At 38.8% G+C, this 20,983-nt stretch overlaps 1 protein-coding gene across 2 annotated transcripts in view; it reads right to left on the reverse strand.

Moving 5' to 3' along the window:
* LOC114648761 (P2R1A-PPP2R2A-interacting phosphatase regulator 1) overlaps nucleotides 1–20,724 on the reverse strand; it is a 37,413-nt gene extending 16,689 nt beyond the window's left edge. For both annotated transcript variants that reach the window (XM_028798001.2, XM_028797999.2), the window contains exons 1-3: nucleotides 20,018–20,724; nucleotides 1,563–1,647; nucleotides 554–604 (exon numbers count right to left, since the gene is read on the reverse strand). In XM_028798001.2, the coding sequence (XP_028653834.1) occupies nucleotides 554–604; nucleotides 1,563–1,647; nucleotides 20,018–20,118 (237 nt within the window). In that variant the 5' untranslated portion in view covers nucleotides 20,119–20,724. The remainder of the gene's footprint in view (nucleotides 1–553; nucleotides 605–1,562; nucleotides 1,648–20,017) is intronic.
* Between the last annotated feature and the right edge of the window lie 259 nt (nucleotides 20,725–20,983).

Consider the following 20,983-nt stretch of genomic DNA (forward strand, 5'->3'; position numbering starts at 1 on the left):
TGCTTTTGTACATTCACACTTTGAGAGTTGGTAATATTCAGTATGCAAGGATTCAGAAAATGTAACAAGTGTTAAAAACTTTATTGGAATCTATAAAATGAAAATGACAAGTGAATCTAAAGTGGCTTTGAAACCTTAAAACATACAAACATACACATTTTAACAAAAAGTTTTAGCAGGAGTGTAAAAAGGGTAATATTTTTAAATTGTGAAGTGAAATTACCTCTTACTGCTCAGGAAAAAATGAAATCATGCCCATGTCCTTTGGGTGTTCAAATGCATTATAATTACAGTAAATATACAACTGACCATTCTACAGAGCATGTAACATTTAATCTAAGTTCTCTCCAAAGAGAGGTTAAATAAAGCATTAGTCAGATGCAGGCAGCCAGTGAAATCTAAGCCCATTACAAATGTATTGCAAATATATTAGTTTAGGCATAAGTTAATTTACAAATGCCTATAAAACATTGTTGGTGTACTTATGTCACAAACTCTACAAGCCAGTTAGAAGCATAAAGAAGACACACCTGTACATAACCTGTCAGCTCACCTGTCTGTGGTGGTCTAGGCGATTGCTTGTCAGCCAAAATGGAGAAAGAGCCTACAGCAAAAACAAGAACACACCACAATGAATTAAAAGATTGACAAGTTGGAAAAAACAAAACAAGGCAAAAAAAAAAAACATAAGCTGCAGAAAAGTTTTAGTAAAGATGTAACCAGCATATACTCCCTAGATTTTCCCCTATAACTTATCTAATCTTACAAGAACACAACAGGTTAGGTGTTTCCTTTCAATTTTCCGATAGCTGCAATGGCAAAAATGTTCACACAGAAGGAATGGCACTTTTTCAATTTTTAAATGTTTCTCCATGCTAAAGGTGGGGGACGTAAAGCTGAGCATTGTTTTTTCTTTTTCCCCCTCTTCTACAGCTAATTTGCAATAAATAAAGGTGAAGTGGCTTTCCTCCTTTCTCCCATACTTCTGTTAGCTAATGTGTTTACCTGTACTTTTAGAAACAAACTGGAGTGGTGTGGGATCATTTTCTATCCTTTTCCATCTGATATCTCTAGGATGTAGCAGAGAAGTATCTCCTTTACCTTTTACAATTTTTAATTGGATGTCAATTACTCTAACATTTTTTCATATCTGATGAAAATATTCAGTTAAATATTTACAAATCTCATGTCAAAGAAAATATTATCAAATACATATGCTGGACAAAAGAAAAGAAAAACTTTTAGAACAAAGTTGCCACTACAGTCAGCACATTAAGCAAATGTTATTTTCCTCCAATCTTAATGCGTGGTAAATATTTATTAATATATTAACTGACAGAGCCTTAAACAGCAGTAAATATTCTTTATTTGAACAAATCTGGACATTTCAAAGCTTGAAACAGTTTCATAGAACAAAGACCAGCAAATAAGACATGCTGTAAGCCTCAGTTGCAGCAGGTAGCAGGAATGGGATATAAGAGTGCCAGCAAACAAGGCAGACATGTTGATGAGAAAAACATAAAACATGTAGACAAATATAGACTGACAGACTGAGTACTGACCAGACCAGGACAGCCAAGATTGACTGACATGCTGCTTCGCCTGAACCGTGCTGAGCTGCTTGAGCTGAACACGGCTGTCCCGTCACTGAAAACGCAAAAAGCAAGGTATCAATTTTAGAAGTTAAATCATATTAGTTATGTCAAAGTTGCTAACTGATATTTTGCATGTAGTCCTCTGTGATGGCAGCCTCCTAAGATGCTTAAAATGTAACAGTGTCATTACTACAAACCAAAATGAGCAACTGTAAGCTTAGCAATTAGGAGAACAGGGACATTTTTTTTTCAGTAATAAAGAGGGACAGGAAGGTGTTGTGAAACAAGAAGCAAGCATCTTTCACTGACGTCACACCTCACAAATATTCTTATGATTTTCAGTCATTGTGTTCTTTTATGTAATCTTAAGGAAAATCAAAGTGAGGTTTAGACTATCGTGGCATGCACCAGTTACTATCAGTTGTGTTGTCACCTCCAGTGATTCAGTCATACCACTCTTAACAGTCCCTACAACTCTCTTCAGTTCAATAAGACAAAATCAAACTGGTTTAATTTTCTCACAGTAAGTAACAAGAGTTAGAAGCTAATGAGTGCTCTACCAGAACTACAATGCAAACAATTCCCAAAAGCTGTGAAGAACAATGGCACCTGCAAGGCAAGACGGAAAGCGAGTATTCTATAAAAAAAAAAAAAAGCTGAGAGTGTTGTGTGTTCCATGTTCAAAAGCTGTCAGACTGACAGGTTTACAGGTTTTTTTTCTGACACCTGTACAGAGTACAGTGAAATTCTTACCTGCATGTGCTAATGTTATGTTTATTCACTTGGAAGACACTTTTGTCCAAAGTATGTTACTAAAGAGGTCAAATATATTTGAGTAATATCAGCCTGGGGACTGATTTGAAACAAGTGTTACAGAACAAGATTAAAAAGTTGACCATCACAAGTGAAGAGCTGTAAATCAAACAGCAATATAAGATACATTAACTCTTAGTTTAGCTATTAAGAAACTAGCATAATAAATTGCAAGGTGTTCCTTGATCCAAATTGAGATATCAGTGAGACAAACCAAAAGCAGGTCCTCCACTGGAGGGAAATCCAGATACAGCTAATCAACATGCAACATGTCACCACTCTCCATTACCACTAGTAGTTGGATAGCTAAGGTGCCTCACAGTTTCAGGAACTCTGCTAGATTCTTGTGTTGGTAATGTCAGTGTGGTGCTTGAATATTCTCATCTATCAGTGTTTTTTGTGTCGATTTTTTCCAAAATCCCAAATATGTGTGTGATATGCTAACACTAAAATTACCCAAGAGGAGATAACTTGGGTGTGCATGGAGGAACTGCTGCCCAATTCAGGATAAGTTCCTTTCTCTGCACAACATTTTTGAAATACATAGGTCCCTCGTCCTCATTGCCCTGCAATGGAATAATAGATTAGGCGGCTTTTTGCCACAATACAAGATTTGGATCTATGATGACAAGTCCTGAAGGAATTGTTTAACTAAACCCTTATGACCCAATCCCCTCTCCACATTGAATCTTAGTCACAAGAGCAGCAGATGCTCTATGAGAGAAGTCTCAAACTCCAGTCTTGGAGAGCCACAGTTGCTCAAAATTCTCATTATAGCTACTTTCTTAATTAGCAACCAATTACTGATGCTAATGTAACAGACTTTTTTTGTCTTGATTTTAATTGACTTCTATTTACAATTCATAACCTTTACATCTTTATTTTTTCCTTAGCAATTAGCTGAACAATAATGACAATTAAAGCAAGACAACACAAGACTGGCTATCTCCAGGATCTCAAAGTCAGGTCCTGGAGTTTCCAACCAATTCCTTACGTAGTAGCCAGTATAAAATGTTTTATTGAATTTTTTGTCTTCTTAGTATCCTCTTTACTGTCACATCAGACATTTATAAAACTAATGATTCCTTTTCTTTCTGAGAGCACTATCAAAATTTGTTTATCTTCCCAAATAATTTATTTAAATGGAAAGTAGGTGGCTCCGCCCCCTGCTCGCTTCGCTCGCCCACCCCCAGGTTTGATTTACCGGATATACAACTTAAAGAGATTGTTATTTTCATGAGAATTGTTACATATGCATTATTTTCACTTCTACTTTAAAACTTTAGTAAAAACAATATTTGGCATTAACTTTTCTTCAAGATCGCATTGAATTTTGATTCTGTATTTGGACTTGCATCGTTACAACGCAACGTATAACTGCCTGTTTCTTTCTCTCTAATAAATAAAAACAACTTTTCTAATGTTTTTCCTTGCTCTTTCTTCTTTGCTTTGTCATCTAGAACATATAAAATTATTGTCCTGATAAAATTTATAAGAGCTGAGAGCGCAGGAAGTGTGTCTGCCAAAAGTATTCACACGACAAAGAGCTGAGAGCACAGTAACTGTGTCTGACAAAAGCATTCACATGACTGAGGTTAGATGACCGTAGTCTTGTTTGAAAACAGTTGTAAGTAGGGCGTGACTTGAAAGAATCTCATGTTAAAAGACTCCATCTCACTGGATTTCAAACTGCATCAACGTTTTTGGAATCTTTTAATTCTCGCTGGCAACACGAAATAGACGATCTACAAGTCTCCGACTTAAAGTTTAAATCCAAACAATATATTCAATCTCTTTTCGCTGTTCCGTTATTTCAACAAGTAATAATTTCCATTTGTTTGAGCTAATGCAATCTTTCCTATCCTTTTTTTGAGACTTTCGAATTTTCATACTTCCATTATTTCTAACCTGCTCTGCATGTGTACTTCGCCAACTTATTTGAATTCTTTACGACGTTCTACTTTGTCATCTACTCTGTCCTTTATTTCCGGCCCCGGACGTGGTTAAATCTCTTTCTCGTGTGACATATAAGTGTCTCGAGAAAATCACATCTCGTCTCCTTCCAAGATTATTTTTTATAATTGAGAGACAGTACTGTCAGCACATAGGTGCAAATGGGATCGAATTAAACTTGCTAGACATAAAGGAAAAATAAACAATTAAGAGATGAAGATCTTAAAAAGCAAATCAATTGAGATGAAGTTTAAAGAATTACTTTTCATTGACAGAAATTAACTTCTTACTAATTAAGGATGTGGCTATAATAAAAATCTGGAGCCACTGTCATCCACCAAGATCTGGGTTTGTCACCTGTGTTCTAACATGAGTGAGAATAATAATGTTGTACAAAAAAAGAACAAGTTAAGAAAATGTATGCATGGTGTGACATTCAGGTGTGTTTGAGGGCTGTGCAAGCATTGTAGCCCTCAATGGACTGAGTCCAACATGTAGGTTCTAGAAACATCTCAATTCATTTCAGGGTTGGCTTAGGCAGGACACTAGTCCATCACAAGGGCCACTCTCACTTATACACGCACATAAACACAGACTGCATATTCATATACAGTGGCAATATGCAAGTGTCAATTAACATAATCTAAATAAATGCCTGACCACATCTGGTCATAGTAATTTTCATGAAATGGAACTTTAAAAGCTATTCAGTTATGAAAAATGATAGGGACTGGCTGAAATGAAAGTCAAACTTTATTACAGTGACTCTGGTGGTAAATTATAGGGTGCCCAGATTTTTAAAGTCCCAAACTGGGACACTTGTTTAGCATGTAAGCCCACCCATAAAACCTATCCTCATAATGCCTGCTTATCTCAGCATTATCAGATAGCGATCAGGTCACAGAAAGAAAAAGAAAAAAAAAAACTTTAACACACATGATTCCACAGAGTGCTTGAAGTATAAACAAATACAAGTCTGTGCACTGTTTTAGCCTGCTATTTGTTCCTCATTGCAGTGCTGTTTGAATATAGCATAAGTTGTTATTTAAGTGGGATTAGTTACGCTTTCTAATTTTGTGCATGCTGTTGTAAATATATTGAGACGATGTTTGTTTCTGCAAAACAATGTTTGCGCCACTGAAAAACTTTATTAGACAGCCAGCCAGCCTGTTAAAACCTGGAAATTTGGGTATTTTTCAGTTATTTATCAGGATGCATGTCCTGAAATAATGACTGTCCATGTCACTGGGACGTCTGGTCACCCAAGTAAATTAGTGCCAGTCAAATAGTCACACCATAGGGTACTTCATTCATATCTAGATAATGTTTTGTTTTCAATTTTTGTATTTTACAGTTCTACAGTTAAGATCATTTAAGTTATGGTGATTTTCAATCTTTTTGTCAAATGGACTGCTTTTGGTTTGAGAATCTTTTTCGTGGAGTGGAAAGGTTCTCCATGGAGTTTTGAGCAGTTCAATCGAAGAACAAAGGTCTCCTGTGTGTTTTTGAGTGGTTTGATCAATTAATAATAGATAAAACAATGTGTTGCTAAAGGGTGTACTAGTAGTGGAGATACACAGATTGGTGACAATTCATAGTCAGCTTTTCGCAGACCAGCAGCAGACAAAATGTACTTGCCATGCCTGGATTTTCGCGCACTGGCACAAAATATTTATAGAGTGGTGCCGGTCCATTGGAAAAACTGGCTTAAAGAATTGTGAGGAGTGAAATGTTGGTGCACTGGTTCCTTTCATTTGCAGTCAAGCCACTGAGAAGACTTCATAAAGCAGAAATAACATGCTGACGGAAATGTTTCCACGTGCCCACACAACTGGACTTGCAGATGCTGAATTTACCACCTGCCCAGCTTCCCATACAAACAGCCAGTGACAATGAGTAACTTTCTACCCATGCACACAGTTTGCTGGTGTCTTATTAACTTGTACTGGGGATCTGTCTACTATCAGTAGAGGTGAAAAAGCAGACAATATGTAAAACATACAAGTTGGTGTAACCACTGTCATGGTAAAATTGAAACAGCAAACTAATTTGTATTTTAAGTTGCACAGAATGTTTCTCTGTTTTAAGTTAGATAAGTTTTTAGATTCTCAAAAGCATTTCTCTTATATGAATCTTTCATTTTTATTTTCCACTCTAAACATGGGTTAAGTTCTCCATTTGTCTGTAATGATAGTTCTTCATCACTAACTTGAGTATAATTTTAATGGAAAAAAATAAATCACCAAAGGCACATTAAGCACAACATATGAACAGAAGCTGCTTGATTGATCATTAAATACAACAGTAGTTATAATGAAATGTTAACATCTTGGTATTGCAGCAGCAGCAATGTGACCTATTTCATTTCTGTTTCAACTGAAGTGCAGAGTGTAGGGCATCTTCTTTGAGATCTAGATGGTACTGCCTCCCACTGACCATTGCAGGTGCACAATGACACACTGTAATGGAACGCAAAAAATATCGTCTCTAGGTGGCCAATGGAAAAATTGTGCAGGATAGTTTGGATACATGAAACATTATCAGGATGTCTGGTTCCGCTTCACTCCTGTCACTAATCACACCAATCCAACATTTTTCATCATATCCAATAACACACCAATCCACCAGGAATATGAGAGGACAGGATCTAAGCTGCTGCTACAGTGGTGAATATTTGGAAAGTCAATTGACTGTTGTGATATGTGGCCGGCTTTTCATTCCGGCCAATACCCCCAGGCTGCCAGGTGGAGCTTTCCCTGCAACATGGACGTGCCCCGAGTTCCAGCAGGGACTCATGGTCTATGTAGTTTTTATGCACAGCCCTGCTGGATGCCTTGGGGACCACCAGGAGTCGCTGTAGACTCTTATATGCCCTATAACCCGGAAGTACGTCATAATCTCAGGACAGGAGGAAACGGTGTGCTTCCGGGTTGAAGAAAAGGACTGTTTACCCTGACCCGGGAGGAATAAGGACTTGTGGGTTGTGGAACAGGAACCACTTCCGGGTCAGGGAGTATAAAGGACCATGGGAAAGCCCAGTACGCTGAGCTGAGCTGGGAGGTAGGGTGGCAAAGTGTCTGGGCGAGGAGGATTGGTTTATTGTTGAGAAGAGTTTATTGTATATGAGTGTGGAGTATAGGGTGCTTGGTGCATATATTTGTCTAAATAAAAGCAATATTTGGACTTTTATATGGTGTAAGACGTCTGATCCGAGGGTTCAAGGGGTCACGGAGACCTCAATCTTTCACACTGTCTTCAACAGACACTTGGCTGACTCTGAGTTTGCCATTTTCTGTAGGGATGGAACAGTGGTATTCTCGAGTACCAAGTACTCTTTTGGCCATGGAGAATCACATTCTCGGTTTAGCAACATGAGTTAGAACATCGTCATTTGATATGAAAAAAAGTTTGAAATTCTTAATAACTTACTGATTGAAAACTCAATGATTATCATTATTGACACATGGCATATTCAGACTATGTTTAGGACGGAAAATAAACATGAAAGATTTGCATAAGAAAAGTAAGGTTTGTGTTTTGAGAAAGAAGAGACAATGTAGAATAAATAAAAAAATATTTAAAACATTATCTGCATATTCCCACATTCCATTAGGTGCTCTGAAAATGAAATGGAAAATATTTTTTTGGATTTGAGAGGTCTGCTGTTCAAACCCTGATAAAGGTACTTTTCTGTGTATTGCTTTTTCATAAAGCCTATATGGTTATCTGAATAAGGAAAAAAATCAAAAGTCTATGTTGGTTACAAATATGTGTTTCTGACGGCTACACATAGCTAAGCCAAAAACTCAAATTAAATTTTGTTCAATTTCAGGGGCTCCTTTGACCATGCAAGGTTATCTGGACCAAATGTTTTTATTTTGTCACATACTATACCAATTATTATTATTATTATTATTATTAATGTGCCAATGTGCAAAGTCTGAGCTTGCCTGGTGGTTTAATTCTTGAGCAATGGACATGTGGTATTTGATGAAAAAATAAGGCCGGAGAAAATCGACACCCGCCTCCTCTCGGTAAACTGGCTGTATCTTACATTTAAAAAAAGTGTCTCCTGACTAACATGGGTACACCTGGTAATTTTTCTAGAATTTTTTTTCTATCCAAAGTGCATGGGCCAATGGTTGATTTGAAATGTAATGACCCAGTTTGTTTTATAGTGAACTCTACTAAAACCAGAGTACTTCAGACCATATTAATAGTAGTAAACATGTAATTAAACTGGTAAAACAATTACAATAACATCAACTCAACATCTAAATTTTATCGTGGCGACATGCCCACACCTGCATTCAACAAAGTATAAACCATTCTTGCTTTTACCTGTGATAATTTAGTCTGGTGATCTACAAGTGTTGGAAAGTTTTGTAAAGAAGACAGAGCTGTGAGCACTACTGTGAATCTGTGTCAATATTTGAGACAGACCATGTATATCACCAACAAACCATATTATGGCAACAATGTTCTGAGTAACAGTAGTGGTTACTGTTTGGCACAAGCCACTGCAGGGTATCCAAAGGAAGACAAAGGAACAAACATTACAGACCTGACATCACCACTACAGCTGTGTTGAGTATACACAGTGTGTTCAGGACTAGGGAGTTCAGAGTGTCCGTCCCACTTCTCCTTGTGGTGGCACTTGAGGGTTTATTATAAAGAAGGCTATGACTTCACTTTCTTTTCATACTGGCCTAGTCTGTTAAAGAAGTGTCATTATTACTTAGGAATTAAATGTTTTAAAAAAATCTTCATATGTACAGTACTTGAACACTGAACACTGCTAATTAATAGGTTGCCTTGAGCATAGATGCTGGTAAATGTATTCTTAAACACTCTGGGATGATTACATTTCTATATGCTCTATAGACAAATGCACAGTTGGTGCTGGTCTATTTGTTGGGATTTCCCAATGACTCTTATTTTTATTTATAACTGCTATCTACACACAAGTATAAATCCACAGAACATGCATAACTACAGCAAACAAATAGTTCTGGTCTTTTCTTTCCTTAAAAAAAAGTTCATTCCAACTCACAAATCATTATAATTGTGGGGAAATTCCCACATTGTTCATTTTCTCAAACAGTATGGCATCTTTACAGCAACAGTTGTAGTTTATCACCACATTCAAAAATCCAACAGACACACACACCTACATACATATATGTCTGGACTGATGTATAGACTAAACATCAATAACCACCATAGCCAATAGGGTTTGAGCATACAAACACCACTGAACCAATGATCCTGCTACATGAAATAACATAACACACACATTTATAAACAGACATACCACTACATGAAGACCGATTTCACTGCAGCTGCATCACTTGTAGACAGAAAACACTTTTCACAGTGCTATTCCATTAATGATACCGACCATGGCTTTATTGTCATAGAGGATTATCCACATTTAGACACATATATTCAATGTTACATATATGAAAACATTTCTGCCACAAGACTTGCTATCAATTGTGAACACAGGGTACCACTGCTTTGAAATGACACCTCACATACACACAGATCAATGCTTCACTACACCGATGTTTACAAAGAATTCTTGTTACAATAAATCAGATTATACAGTATATACAGAGCTTATTTTTGCTATCAGGTGACGAAACACATATCGCACTATACATTTACACCCAGTCACATGATGATACACACAATCCATGCTATAAACACACAAATTTAGGGCACTGCTGTCTTCACATGACGACAAACAGTATACTCACCCTATGCTGTTTGTAGTGATGGCTGACAAAAATGTATTACACGCTAATGGAGACAGTAAAATTCATGATGAAACAGGCTTGAATGGAAACCCATCTTGAACAACAGCAAACTATCAAAACATCCATAAAAAGGTCTAAAATTGCTCATGTCGAATAATCCATTTATCAGTTATCCAGTCATATGCTCATACTTTCCAAACATGTATTTTTCTAAAATATTCCTAAACCATTTCTGAAAAATCATCTCATGCTTGATAGTAAAGCGCATACAAACAGGTTGGGCTTTTGAATTGAAAATACCGTATCCCCTGTCATTCATTGATGAGGAGTTCAGTCTAGTAACAGCTCATTCATTGGCTACCTTGGTGCTACACCTGTTACAAACACGGCAGAGGGAAATCTGAGACAAGTGCATAAGCAGACAATCAATTTACCAGTTAAGCTTCACAGACTACTAGTGATTGACCATGAAGTACTGTAGTTGTGGTTTACTGCTACGAACATACACTTACCAGCCAATAGATGATAGACAGGCAAAACTTCAATTCAAAACTTGCATGAGAGGAATTTCTGGAAGTGGTTTATTTAACGTAATTTTTACAAAAATACACATTTGGGATGTTGTTGTAGGGATGGAAAGCAGACATTTAGATTATGTTTCATTTGTAAATTGAGAGTTTTTCCTACTTGTTTTGATATTTTTTGGTGTTGTTCAGGCTGGGTTTCCCATTCAAGCCCACTGTTTCAGGAATTTTGTTACCACCAATCTCCATGCAAGCATTTCTTGGATATCATTACAAACAACTCAGGGTAAGTAACAGATACAAAATATATCACCCATGGGTGGTGTATTACTCTAATTAAACACACTGGGGTTTTACTGTTTTTAACTGTTATTATTCTAATCAAAAAATTAACTTTTGAGTTTATTCACCTTTTTATATGAATTAATTAAGTATGAATTTAGTTTGTGCGCTTCAGTATATTTTGGTTACCTAAGCTCTTTTAAACTTTATTCACAACTCATCCCCTGCAGTTCTAGAATCAACCTAGTCACTCTTCTCTGGACTTTTTCTAGAGCTTCTGTGTCTTTTTTGTAGCCCAGAAACCAAAACTGTACACTATAGCCCAGATAAGGCCTTACCAGTGTGTTATAAAACTTCAGCATAACCTCCTTTGATTAGTATTCTGTGCAAGAATAACATATTGACAATTTAAACTCAACTGAACCCTATAGTGACCAGGGGCCTCATGTATAACGCCTTGCATAGAATTCGCACTATAACATGGCGTAAGCACAAAAGCGGGAATGTGCGTACGCACAGAAAAATCCAGATGCAGGAATCTGTGCGCACGCAAACTTTCACATTCTTCCACTACATAAATCCCGATCAGCGTGAAAAGTAACGCACATGCGCGCGCCTTCTGTCCCACCCCAACTCCTCCCAGAATTACGCCTCTTTGAATATGCAAATCAATATAAATAGCCTTCTGAAAAAAGACAATGGGAAAAGCACGGGGGAAAATATAAGAATTTCAGCGAATACCAAGTGGAGGCAAAGGAAAAACGTACTATTTGTTGGTTTAAACAATGGTATAATCTACAAAAGGAAGATGATCTAGAGACACAGTGTCGGAGAAACTCGAAAGCTCAAGCTCACAAAGTCGCACAGTGCCCGAAATAAAAAAGAAATCACATATCAAAGTCACCGTGAAAAGGCAAGTCGTAGCCCACCGTCTGAGTGTCATATGAAAGGTTATTAGGGTACAGACAAAAAAAATAGGCACACAGTGGGAAAAAAGCACGAAATGTCAACTTTAATCTCGAAATTTCCACTTTAATCATGTAGTTTATTTTGCCATTAAAGTAGAACATCATAAACTTCATCTTAAAATCGTTTATTTTACTAGTTTCTCAAGTAGCACATTAAATGCTTTGTTCTGTATTTGATCTTCTATGTGCTCTATGTGTGTGAATCACTACGTGCTTCCGTTCTTTCTCTTTCTCCGACAGGACACAGAATCCATTACATTCGTGATATTACAGCTCTCTGAATAATTAAAATACTGAGATGTATACGTGATATCATTTTCATGATGATAGGAATGAAAGCATGATTATTAAACATGGGAACACGGTGGCGCAGTGATTGTTCATATCTCACGCAAGAGGCTTGCTGCGCCATGTGCGACCTTCGATGAAATAATTTATTACAGAAGTACTGTCTCTTTCAAACGTACTAACCTCCAAATCCTGTCCTTACTTTTCTTTCTCCAGAATCAATTCTCACAATCAGCTCTGTAATAGACGTTAAGCCATCTGTAAGCTTAGAACGCCGATTCTTCAAAACTTTTAAGGAACATTGAAATATCTTCGTAGTACATGTTTAATTTTGCTATCTGTCTATCCTTCCAGTGTCGCGTCAGCACCAGCAATAACACAGCGCAAGGCAGGAGCTATCCATGAACTAACTAGCGCTGCGGCACCGTGTCCTCACATGTTTAATTATTAACAGTACAGATTATTTAAATAAAGTTAAAGTTTTATCTGTATACTATAAGCAACATATTTTGCTGCATTTCATCTTAAAAATGATATTGTCATCATACGCGCTTTATAAAGTGGTGCAGGTTGTGCAATATTATAACTGTAGTGCAAGTTTACAGTAAGGTGATTGTACTTATAAGTACAAACAGTTCTACAAGGAGCACTTGATGGACTGATTGAGTGCGTTTATAGTTCTTGGGATGAAACTGTTTCTGAAACGCGAGGTCCATACAGGAAAGGCTTTGACGCTTTTTGCCATGGTTGAGGTAGTGTGTACTTGAAACTGTATACTGATACTTCTCTTTCCGATCAGCTGCTGCTGTGATTCCCCACTCAGATACAGTGATATAAATACTCCGAGTGGTGCAGTGAGAGTAATATGGAAAAAGATGATCCGCTGTGGTAACCCTTAACGGGAGCAGCTGAAAGAAGAAGAAGATGCAGTGAGCGTAACAACGCTAAAGCAGTTATGGTATTTGGAATACTATGGCTATTCCCTGGACCATTATATTGCTACAGGTTAATTACAATCAGATGCATTACACTAATAAACAATATGCAGTTAATTTCAGTGTATTTATAAAGCCGCGTCAGGAACGTGGGTCTAAGAAAGAAAGGGTGACCACACAGGAATAGTAGCACTGCTTTGACGCTGGGTGCTGCCAGTCTGCAAAACCGAGCGGAGAAATTGCATACGCCAAGGTATGAGTTACCATGGAAATGTGCATGGCTTTACACCAAGTTTAGGTTTTATACATCGCGATTTGAGCGTGGAAATGGGAGTACGCAACATTTCTGTGCGTACGCATCATTTATACATGAGGCCCCAGGGGAGTATTTTTCATACATCTCTTAAATCATCCGAGATCAGGTGCCTCATCTTGGATAAGTTAATGCCGGTGACACTCATCCGGCATACGTCGGTTTTTCAAACGCAGCCGTGTATTAGATTAGTCTAGCTGGATCTAATCATACGAGATGAATGCGCGCGCCCGCGCTGAGTGAAAAGCCCATATGTATTGAGTCTAGAAAACATGATCAGCAAGTCTTTGATAGGCTGTAACAAAATGACGAAAGAACGGGCGCATTTTTTTTTCCCCACACACGCGGCGCAAGACCTTTTATTCGAAGGACATGAAGAATTTCAAGATTTAATATGCACAAGGGGTAACACTGCAAAAGCATCCCAGACCAGAAAAGACGGCTGGCAAAAAGTGGCCGACAAATTAAACGTTAAGTAGTGTGCATTGTACTTACTGAAAGCAGCGTTTCATTTCCTATGTGTCAGATTAATTATTATTTAACTAGTCATTTAGGCCGTTACAATAACGGGTGCTAGAACAGTAGTGCATAAACATTAGTAGGAACAGTCTATATTAAATGGCAAGGGACTTTGACCTCATTCTTTTTGTTGGTCGTATTTTTCTTTCTTTCAGCCTTTCTTTTGTTGATGTTTACTTGCTGAGCTGACCGTTCTTCGTGGGATGCCGCCGTGTATTGTGTGTCTTTAATTTTCTGTGACAGTAATACTGTCTTGTACGGCTCTATTCAATAAGGGCGCGTAGATAATTTAGTTCAAATGGCTCTGGAATATGTGAAGAGCAACAGGTGCAGATCTTTGTTTACGCTCGCCTTTATTGGCTACGCCCAATTGAGGTCGTCTTATTGAGGCTTGCCTTTTTGTGCGCACCCTTATTGAAGGATGCCTGAGCGCGCCCTTATTGAAGGATACCGTCTTGTACGCCCGCTGGCTTGTACGTCCGTAATATATGTCCGTAATATACCTTTAATTTTCTCTGGCGGTAATACAGGCGTGCACGTCGGTAATATGCCTTTAATCTCCTCTGACAGTAATACTGGCTTGTATGTGGCTGTAATATGCGTCACTGTATTGTGTACCTTTAATTTCCTCTCGCAGTAATACTGGTTTGTATTTCCGTAAAACACCTCTAACTTTCTCTGACAGTAATATCGCGCATAGCACCGTGCCCCACGCATGCGCACTTCACCAGAAGACACCCACACACGGACACCTGGACGCACACAGGGATTTTATATATATATATATATATATAGATATGTCATAATTCCAGATCAAACGTGAGCACAAGGAGAACATGGGAACAGGTTAAAGTGAAGTACAAGAATATACTTCAAACTGGTAAATATTGGTATATAACTATTTAAAGAATTGTTGACATAATCATATATAATATAAAAAAACATTCATTTTAAAGATAATAAGAAGGCAGACAAGCAAAAAACAGGTGGAGATCCATGCGGTCCACACCTAACCCCTGCAGAAGAGTTGGCTCTCCAGCAAAATGCCCATCGCCCTGTTTCTGAGGGCATTCCAGGGGGAAGCTCCTCCTTAGAACCAGTGGCAGGATGCAGTGGTCACTTCATTTCAGGTAAAGGATGGTCATTGCATATATTTGTCCTCCATGTGTGCCATAGGTATGTTCCATATAGCCCTCTTTTGTTGGGTCAGTTGCAGGGAATATCATATCCCTTGAACCTGTGACTGACCAAGGAGATATTGACGAAGGTCAAATATTTGATGAAGACACTGTGTCTGATTATTCATCAGGAGGAGAGGTACATTTTCCAAATAATGTTTGATCAAACTCCACTCTGATCAGTCCCATGTGCCCCAATCACATTTGGAAATCCTGGTAATGAGAATGTTAGGCTGATTGAGATTCTTCATGGAACTGTGGGTGTTTTAGCCTGTGTATTACCTACCTGCAATGGCATGAAATGCCTCTTTTATTGTCTGCACACACAGGTGTCCAGGAAACACTATGAAAACCCGAAGGAAATATTTCAGAGCCAAACAGACTTTACGAATTGCCTGGCAAACTGCACTTTTAGTTAGATTTTCCGCATCGCCTACAGTATATAAAAAAAGTGCCGCTTGTAAAAAAACCTCAAAGCAATGCATACTGTCTGTGTGGTTGTGAGAGCCCGACTTCGCCTAGTTCGACTTCGAATATAAGGTGCTAATAAATCTTTGAGGTACAATATTCCCCCTCTGATAAAGCAGTATCTTTCGAAAAGAATTTCCTCCAGGAGCAATAAAGGATCTTGCCGATCACGCAAAACCCTCTCTATATGAAATTCTCTTCGTATAATTATGGGGCCAAAGATGCAGATAATTTACTAATCCTTCTTTTTGGAAATAGCTCAGGACTTTCCTGTTCCAGAAAGAAACATTTGATGAAATCCATCTCAGTTACTGGGGTAAACAATTCTTTAAAACTAACCTGAAAAAGAGCACGTGATGGATCAATGCACTGCTGCCTCAATAATTTAGGAGCAGAGTATTAAATCATAATATCAAAGTTCATCAATGTCCTGTCAGAAATGTTAATCCCAGCTACACTATTTAAAAGCATAAAAAGACAAATGAGATGTTGAAAACAACATGCCAGTCCTGAACAAATAACACAGAAACACAACTCAACTGCCAAATTCTGTCCAGAAAAATATAATCGGACCACGATCACACAATCTGGCATAGCCAGAGATGAGTCTGCATGAATGTGATTTTACATCTGAGGCTTTAATATATTAGAGCAACTTTCTAAAATATGACATCTTCAGTGACACACCGTGGCCTTTAAGTGACACTGATACATATCATGGACATTTCTTGTCTTTTGTGTGTAAAGGGCAGTTTACAACACTAGACATGCCACACATATTGGCAAAGCCATCACAGAAGTGTGCCTAACTTTGAAGTGGTGTCTGCTCACACACACAAGGCTGCCTTCCCAAGACAAAAATAAATAACCACAAAGAGGAATTCCCCAGAGTAACAGGTATAGCAATCAAATGTAAACAACTTTGCCATTTATGTGCAATTATAACTGATAATAGACTTGTTAGTGGAACAAGCTGCACACCTTCAGACCTGCTGTGGAGTCCCTTGCCTTTTAAAGAAAAGCATCTGCAGACTCACTTCTTCAGCCGGATATTTATACCCAATATGCTTAAAAATGCAGTTTTAGTTTGGGGTTCTGTATTGGAAGAAGACAACAATATTACTTCTGCATTGTAGTGTAGTTCACATTTGACTGACAATTTTTACAAACGAAGGCAAGTTTGTACATCAAATACTCAGTACAAATGTTAATGTGTCTTCTTAGAGGTTCTTTTAGACCTCAGTGCAGCATTTGACACTGCCAGACATGACATCCTACTGTCCAGAATGAAGAACATGCTGGGTATCTCTGGCACTGCCCTCCAGTGGTTCAAGTCCTATCTGACTTATAGGCAAGAGTTTGTTAGTCTTGGCAAGAGCAGATCCAGCTCAGCGCCAGTCACACAAGGAGTCCCTCAAGGCTCTGTCCTCAGTCCTCTGCTTTTCTGTATTTACATGCTTCCCCTTGGCCATATTATCCGTAGCTATGGACTGGGTTATCATTTTTATGCAGATGATACTCAACTCTATTTCAATGTTAAAAGTGGAACTTCATCAGAGCTTTCTCAGCTCACAACCTGCCTTAGTGAAATTAAAACCTGGATGGAGCAGAACTCTTTAAAATTAAATTGCAATAAAACTGAACTCCTGCAAATTGGGACTAAAATGCAACTTAATAAAATGAGCTCCTTCCCAATCTATCTTGACAGTGATCTCATCAGACCTGCCTCTACTGTAAAAAATCTTGGTGTCATTTTTGATTCCTCCCTCTCTTATTCCGACCACATAAATCACATTAAGAAACTTTCTTACTTTCACCTCCGTAACATATCCCGTGTTCGCTCCTTCCTCTCCTTTTCTAACGCTGAGAAACTTGTCCATGCTTTTATCACATCCCGCATCGATTATTGTAATTCCCAACTGGCAGGTGCCCCTTCTAATCTTATATCACAGCTCCAGCTTATTCAAAACTCAGCTGCAAGAGTCCTTACTTGAACCAGCAGCAGCGAGCACATCACACCCATCCTGCTCCGTCTCCACTGGCTCCCTGTGTCTTACAGAATCGAATATAAAATCCTACTAATAACCTACAAAGCCTTAAATAACCTCGCGCCAAACTACATCAGTAACCTTCTCCATCACTATGTGCCTGCCCGCCCACTAAGGTCCTCTGATTCTGGCACTCTTGTTGTGCCCCTCACTAATCTACACTCCATGGGTGACAGGGCCTTCAGCTGTATAGCGCCCAGACTCTGGAATGATCTACCAAAATTAATCAGGTCAGCTGACTCCATGAATTCTTTTAAAAAACAACTCAAAACTCATCTGTTCAGGAAGGCTTTTAGCTCTATTTGACTTTATTACCCTTCTCTCAGTTTACTTCTCTGTCAAGATGCTAATATAACCTGTGTGTGTGTGTGCTAGACCATCAATTATGTTGTCTGTTTCTTTTTTTTCGGAATTCACTGTCTTAATCTTCTTTATTTATTTATCTGGTTTGTACAATGCTATATACTGTATACACTGCCGTTCTTTATTATATTCTGTAAGTGCCTTGAGCATGGGAAAGGCGCTATATAAATAAAATATATTATTATTATTATCCATTCTTAAAAGATTATGAGATGCCACACACATAATTACTGTAAAAATGTTGATGCCAAATATTTGGAGTCTCACATTTGAACAGGGTAGATAACAATTCAAAAAGTTGGCACTATGAGTCCTCTGTTGTACACTTGTATGTAACAGTAATTAACCTTTGGTTTCTCGGGACAATACAGTGTTCAGTGCAGGCAGGATAACATTACATCTCTCACAATAATGACTAGAACAGCTCTATGCATGCTAACCATTTAATGCCATTGGTCTTAACGACTTTTTTGTTCTCGTTGACATTACAAAAATGGAATACAATGATTATTTAAGGCATATAACTTTTCAAATTGAGTAATATCATCAGGGTATGTTTTGCATAACGCGACAGTTTTACACAAAACGTTTGCACTGATTTCACTGATTAAATGTTTTATGTATTCACTCTGTCAATGATATTCTTAAACATCATCTCCCTTTCCTTGGCTGCTGCTGTGTAGCTCCTCTTTTATCGGATGTGCCAATAATATTCATGCACTGCCACCAGCACACCTTGCTCTGTGGCATTAAGGTTGTTCCCTGTTTCTCCATCGTGTAGTCTGTGGTTGATCGGCTGTTCAATGCTCAACTCATAAAGACTTGCAAATTTTGCCATGAATGCATGTTAACTCATATTAACAGAACCTATTCAGGATTGAGCAAGCTGATTGAAATCCATTGTTCTGGAACAGACTAATCAGCCGAAACAAAATCATTGGGCTATAACAAGTCAAAATTCGTTCTCAGATCCTGGATTATCTAATCTCTATTTTTGGAACACACCCCTGGTTATTTAGACGATAAGCACACAAGTGGGTAACAGTGAAGTAGTGCTCCTTTGGGAGTAATTTGTGCCATTTTCTGCTCCGCTCATCATTACTTGTCAGTATTCAGATACAATTAAGAAAACAAAGTCCACAGAAAAAGAGAATTAAAAATAAAAAAAACAAAGTACGCATTTAAAGATACAGAAAAATACAGATATGTCTTAATGTCCTATAAATGTAAATCTGAAACTACTGCACTTTTCTAAATGCAAAATAAAAACAGGTCAGGTAGGTAAACAATGAGATCAATTAAAGGCAACCATAGCTGACTGGTTGAGGATTTGCTTGGAACAAAAGCTTAAATTCACGGAGGACCCCCAAGACTGAACCTGAACACCACTGAATTGTTGAGTACTGCAGCAGTCTCAGGGTAGGCAATACTACACCCACATATTGACATAAATTAATGATGCTTGGGTGCAAACTGAAGTACAATCATGCACCTGGACTAATTAAACTACAGGCACATGTTGTGCTATACATAAAAACCCAGACATGCAACAGGCTCACATAACCACTGAACGCATTAACATCCCAAATGCACACATTCTGAGCTGCGTAGTAAGACAGAGCACAGACACTAACATAAACACCTGCCATATTACTAAACTAAACAGTGCCCATAATAATGCACAGCGATTTGCACGCGTAAACAGCATGTACCGTTACTGCCCCATGACTAAACACAGATTTTCATAATGACGCTTGGAGACAGACGCCAATTGCACCACAACCAATCACATTTGCGCGGACGTGGGCTTTCAGGCCAATGCCGTCTCACACAAAAATAAACAACTTCTGCTGCCACGTAATGCGCAACAAAAAAACACACGTTTTATATACAAGCACAGACACCCCAGCTGCCACATGGCCTAACACAGCACACATATACACACACGCAGCTCTCATTTCACGTCCACACAAGTAGCGTGGCGCCCTCTCGTATTCCGGCACCTCACCTGACGCCGGTGATCATAGGAGCGCTGTTGGACCGACGCAGAGCTCCTCCTCCATTCCCAGCTGCAGCGCCTGCGCACTGGTCAATATCCATCCGCTCCATTCCGTCTTGTTGGCTCCGTCTGCTTATGACAGTCCCTCGGCTATGCCCTCAGAACCGCAGATTTCGGCAACTTTAGGCCGGTGAAAGCCTGACCCGCAGGCCTCACCACCTTACGTCGCACCAGGTGAACCCGAAACGCAGGAACACCGTCCCACCCCCGAAACCGAATCACCCTATCGCATTTTCCACGTCTAAGTGTCTCTCTCACTACCCAGCAAAGTGTGGCGCAGTGCCACGCGCGAAAGGGACTTGCACAGCCAGGAGTTTCCAGGATGTCAATCAGCCTTCATTCCGGGAAGTGCCGATCGGGTAGCCGCGCGAATTCCGAAAGTCCCCGAAGCGGACAGCAAACGCTGGCTGGTGTGACGGAAGCGGGACTCCGTCAAAGCCTGAGGCGAGGCCCGCCGCTCCACGATGAACTTTACACGACCGCACAACAACTTCTTGTTTGCTCCTCGATCTATGCAGGGGCCAAATGTTTGTCAAACGACAGGTTTGTGAAGATGCAGATAAGCAGCCCGCGGTGTTTGACACGGCCCTTCACAGTATACAGTAATTGCGACTTTTAAGATTAACTCTTTTAAAGAAAAAAAAAACATGAAAAGAACAAAACTTGGTTCAGTAGTAGAGAACCGTTTAGAGAAATATCTCCCCCTACTGGTCCCCCACATCTCAGCACAGGTCCGTGAAACTTCTACGTGGAAAGTAGGACAGCCGCGAAAACTGCAAGGAGAGATTAAAGTGATGTTTGTAAGTAATACTGGGAGTATTGACAAGAATCAAACTCGGCAGTGTTAACGTATACATTTCAGACTTGATAGTTAGACGCTGTAGCATCAAAAGTAATCTTAACAGTACTGATATT

This window comes from Erpetoichthys calabaricus, chromosome 3 (assembly GCF_900747795.2).
Source record: "Erpetoichthys calabaricus chromosome 3, fErpCal1.3, whole genome shotgun sequence".
Classification (NCBI taxonomy): Eukaryota; Metazoa; Chordata; class Cladistia; order Polypteriformes; family Polypteridae; genus Erpetoichthys; species Erpetoichthys calabaricus.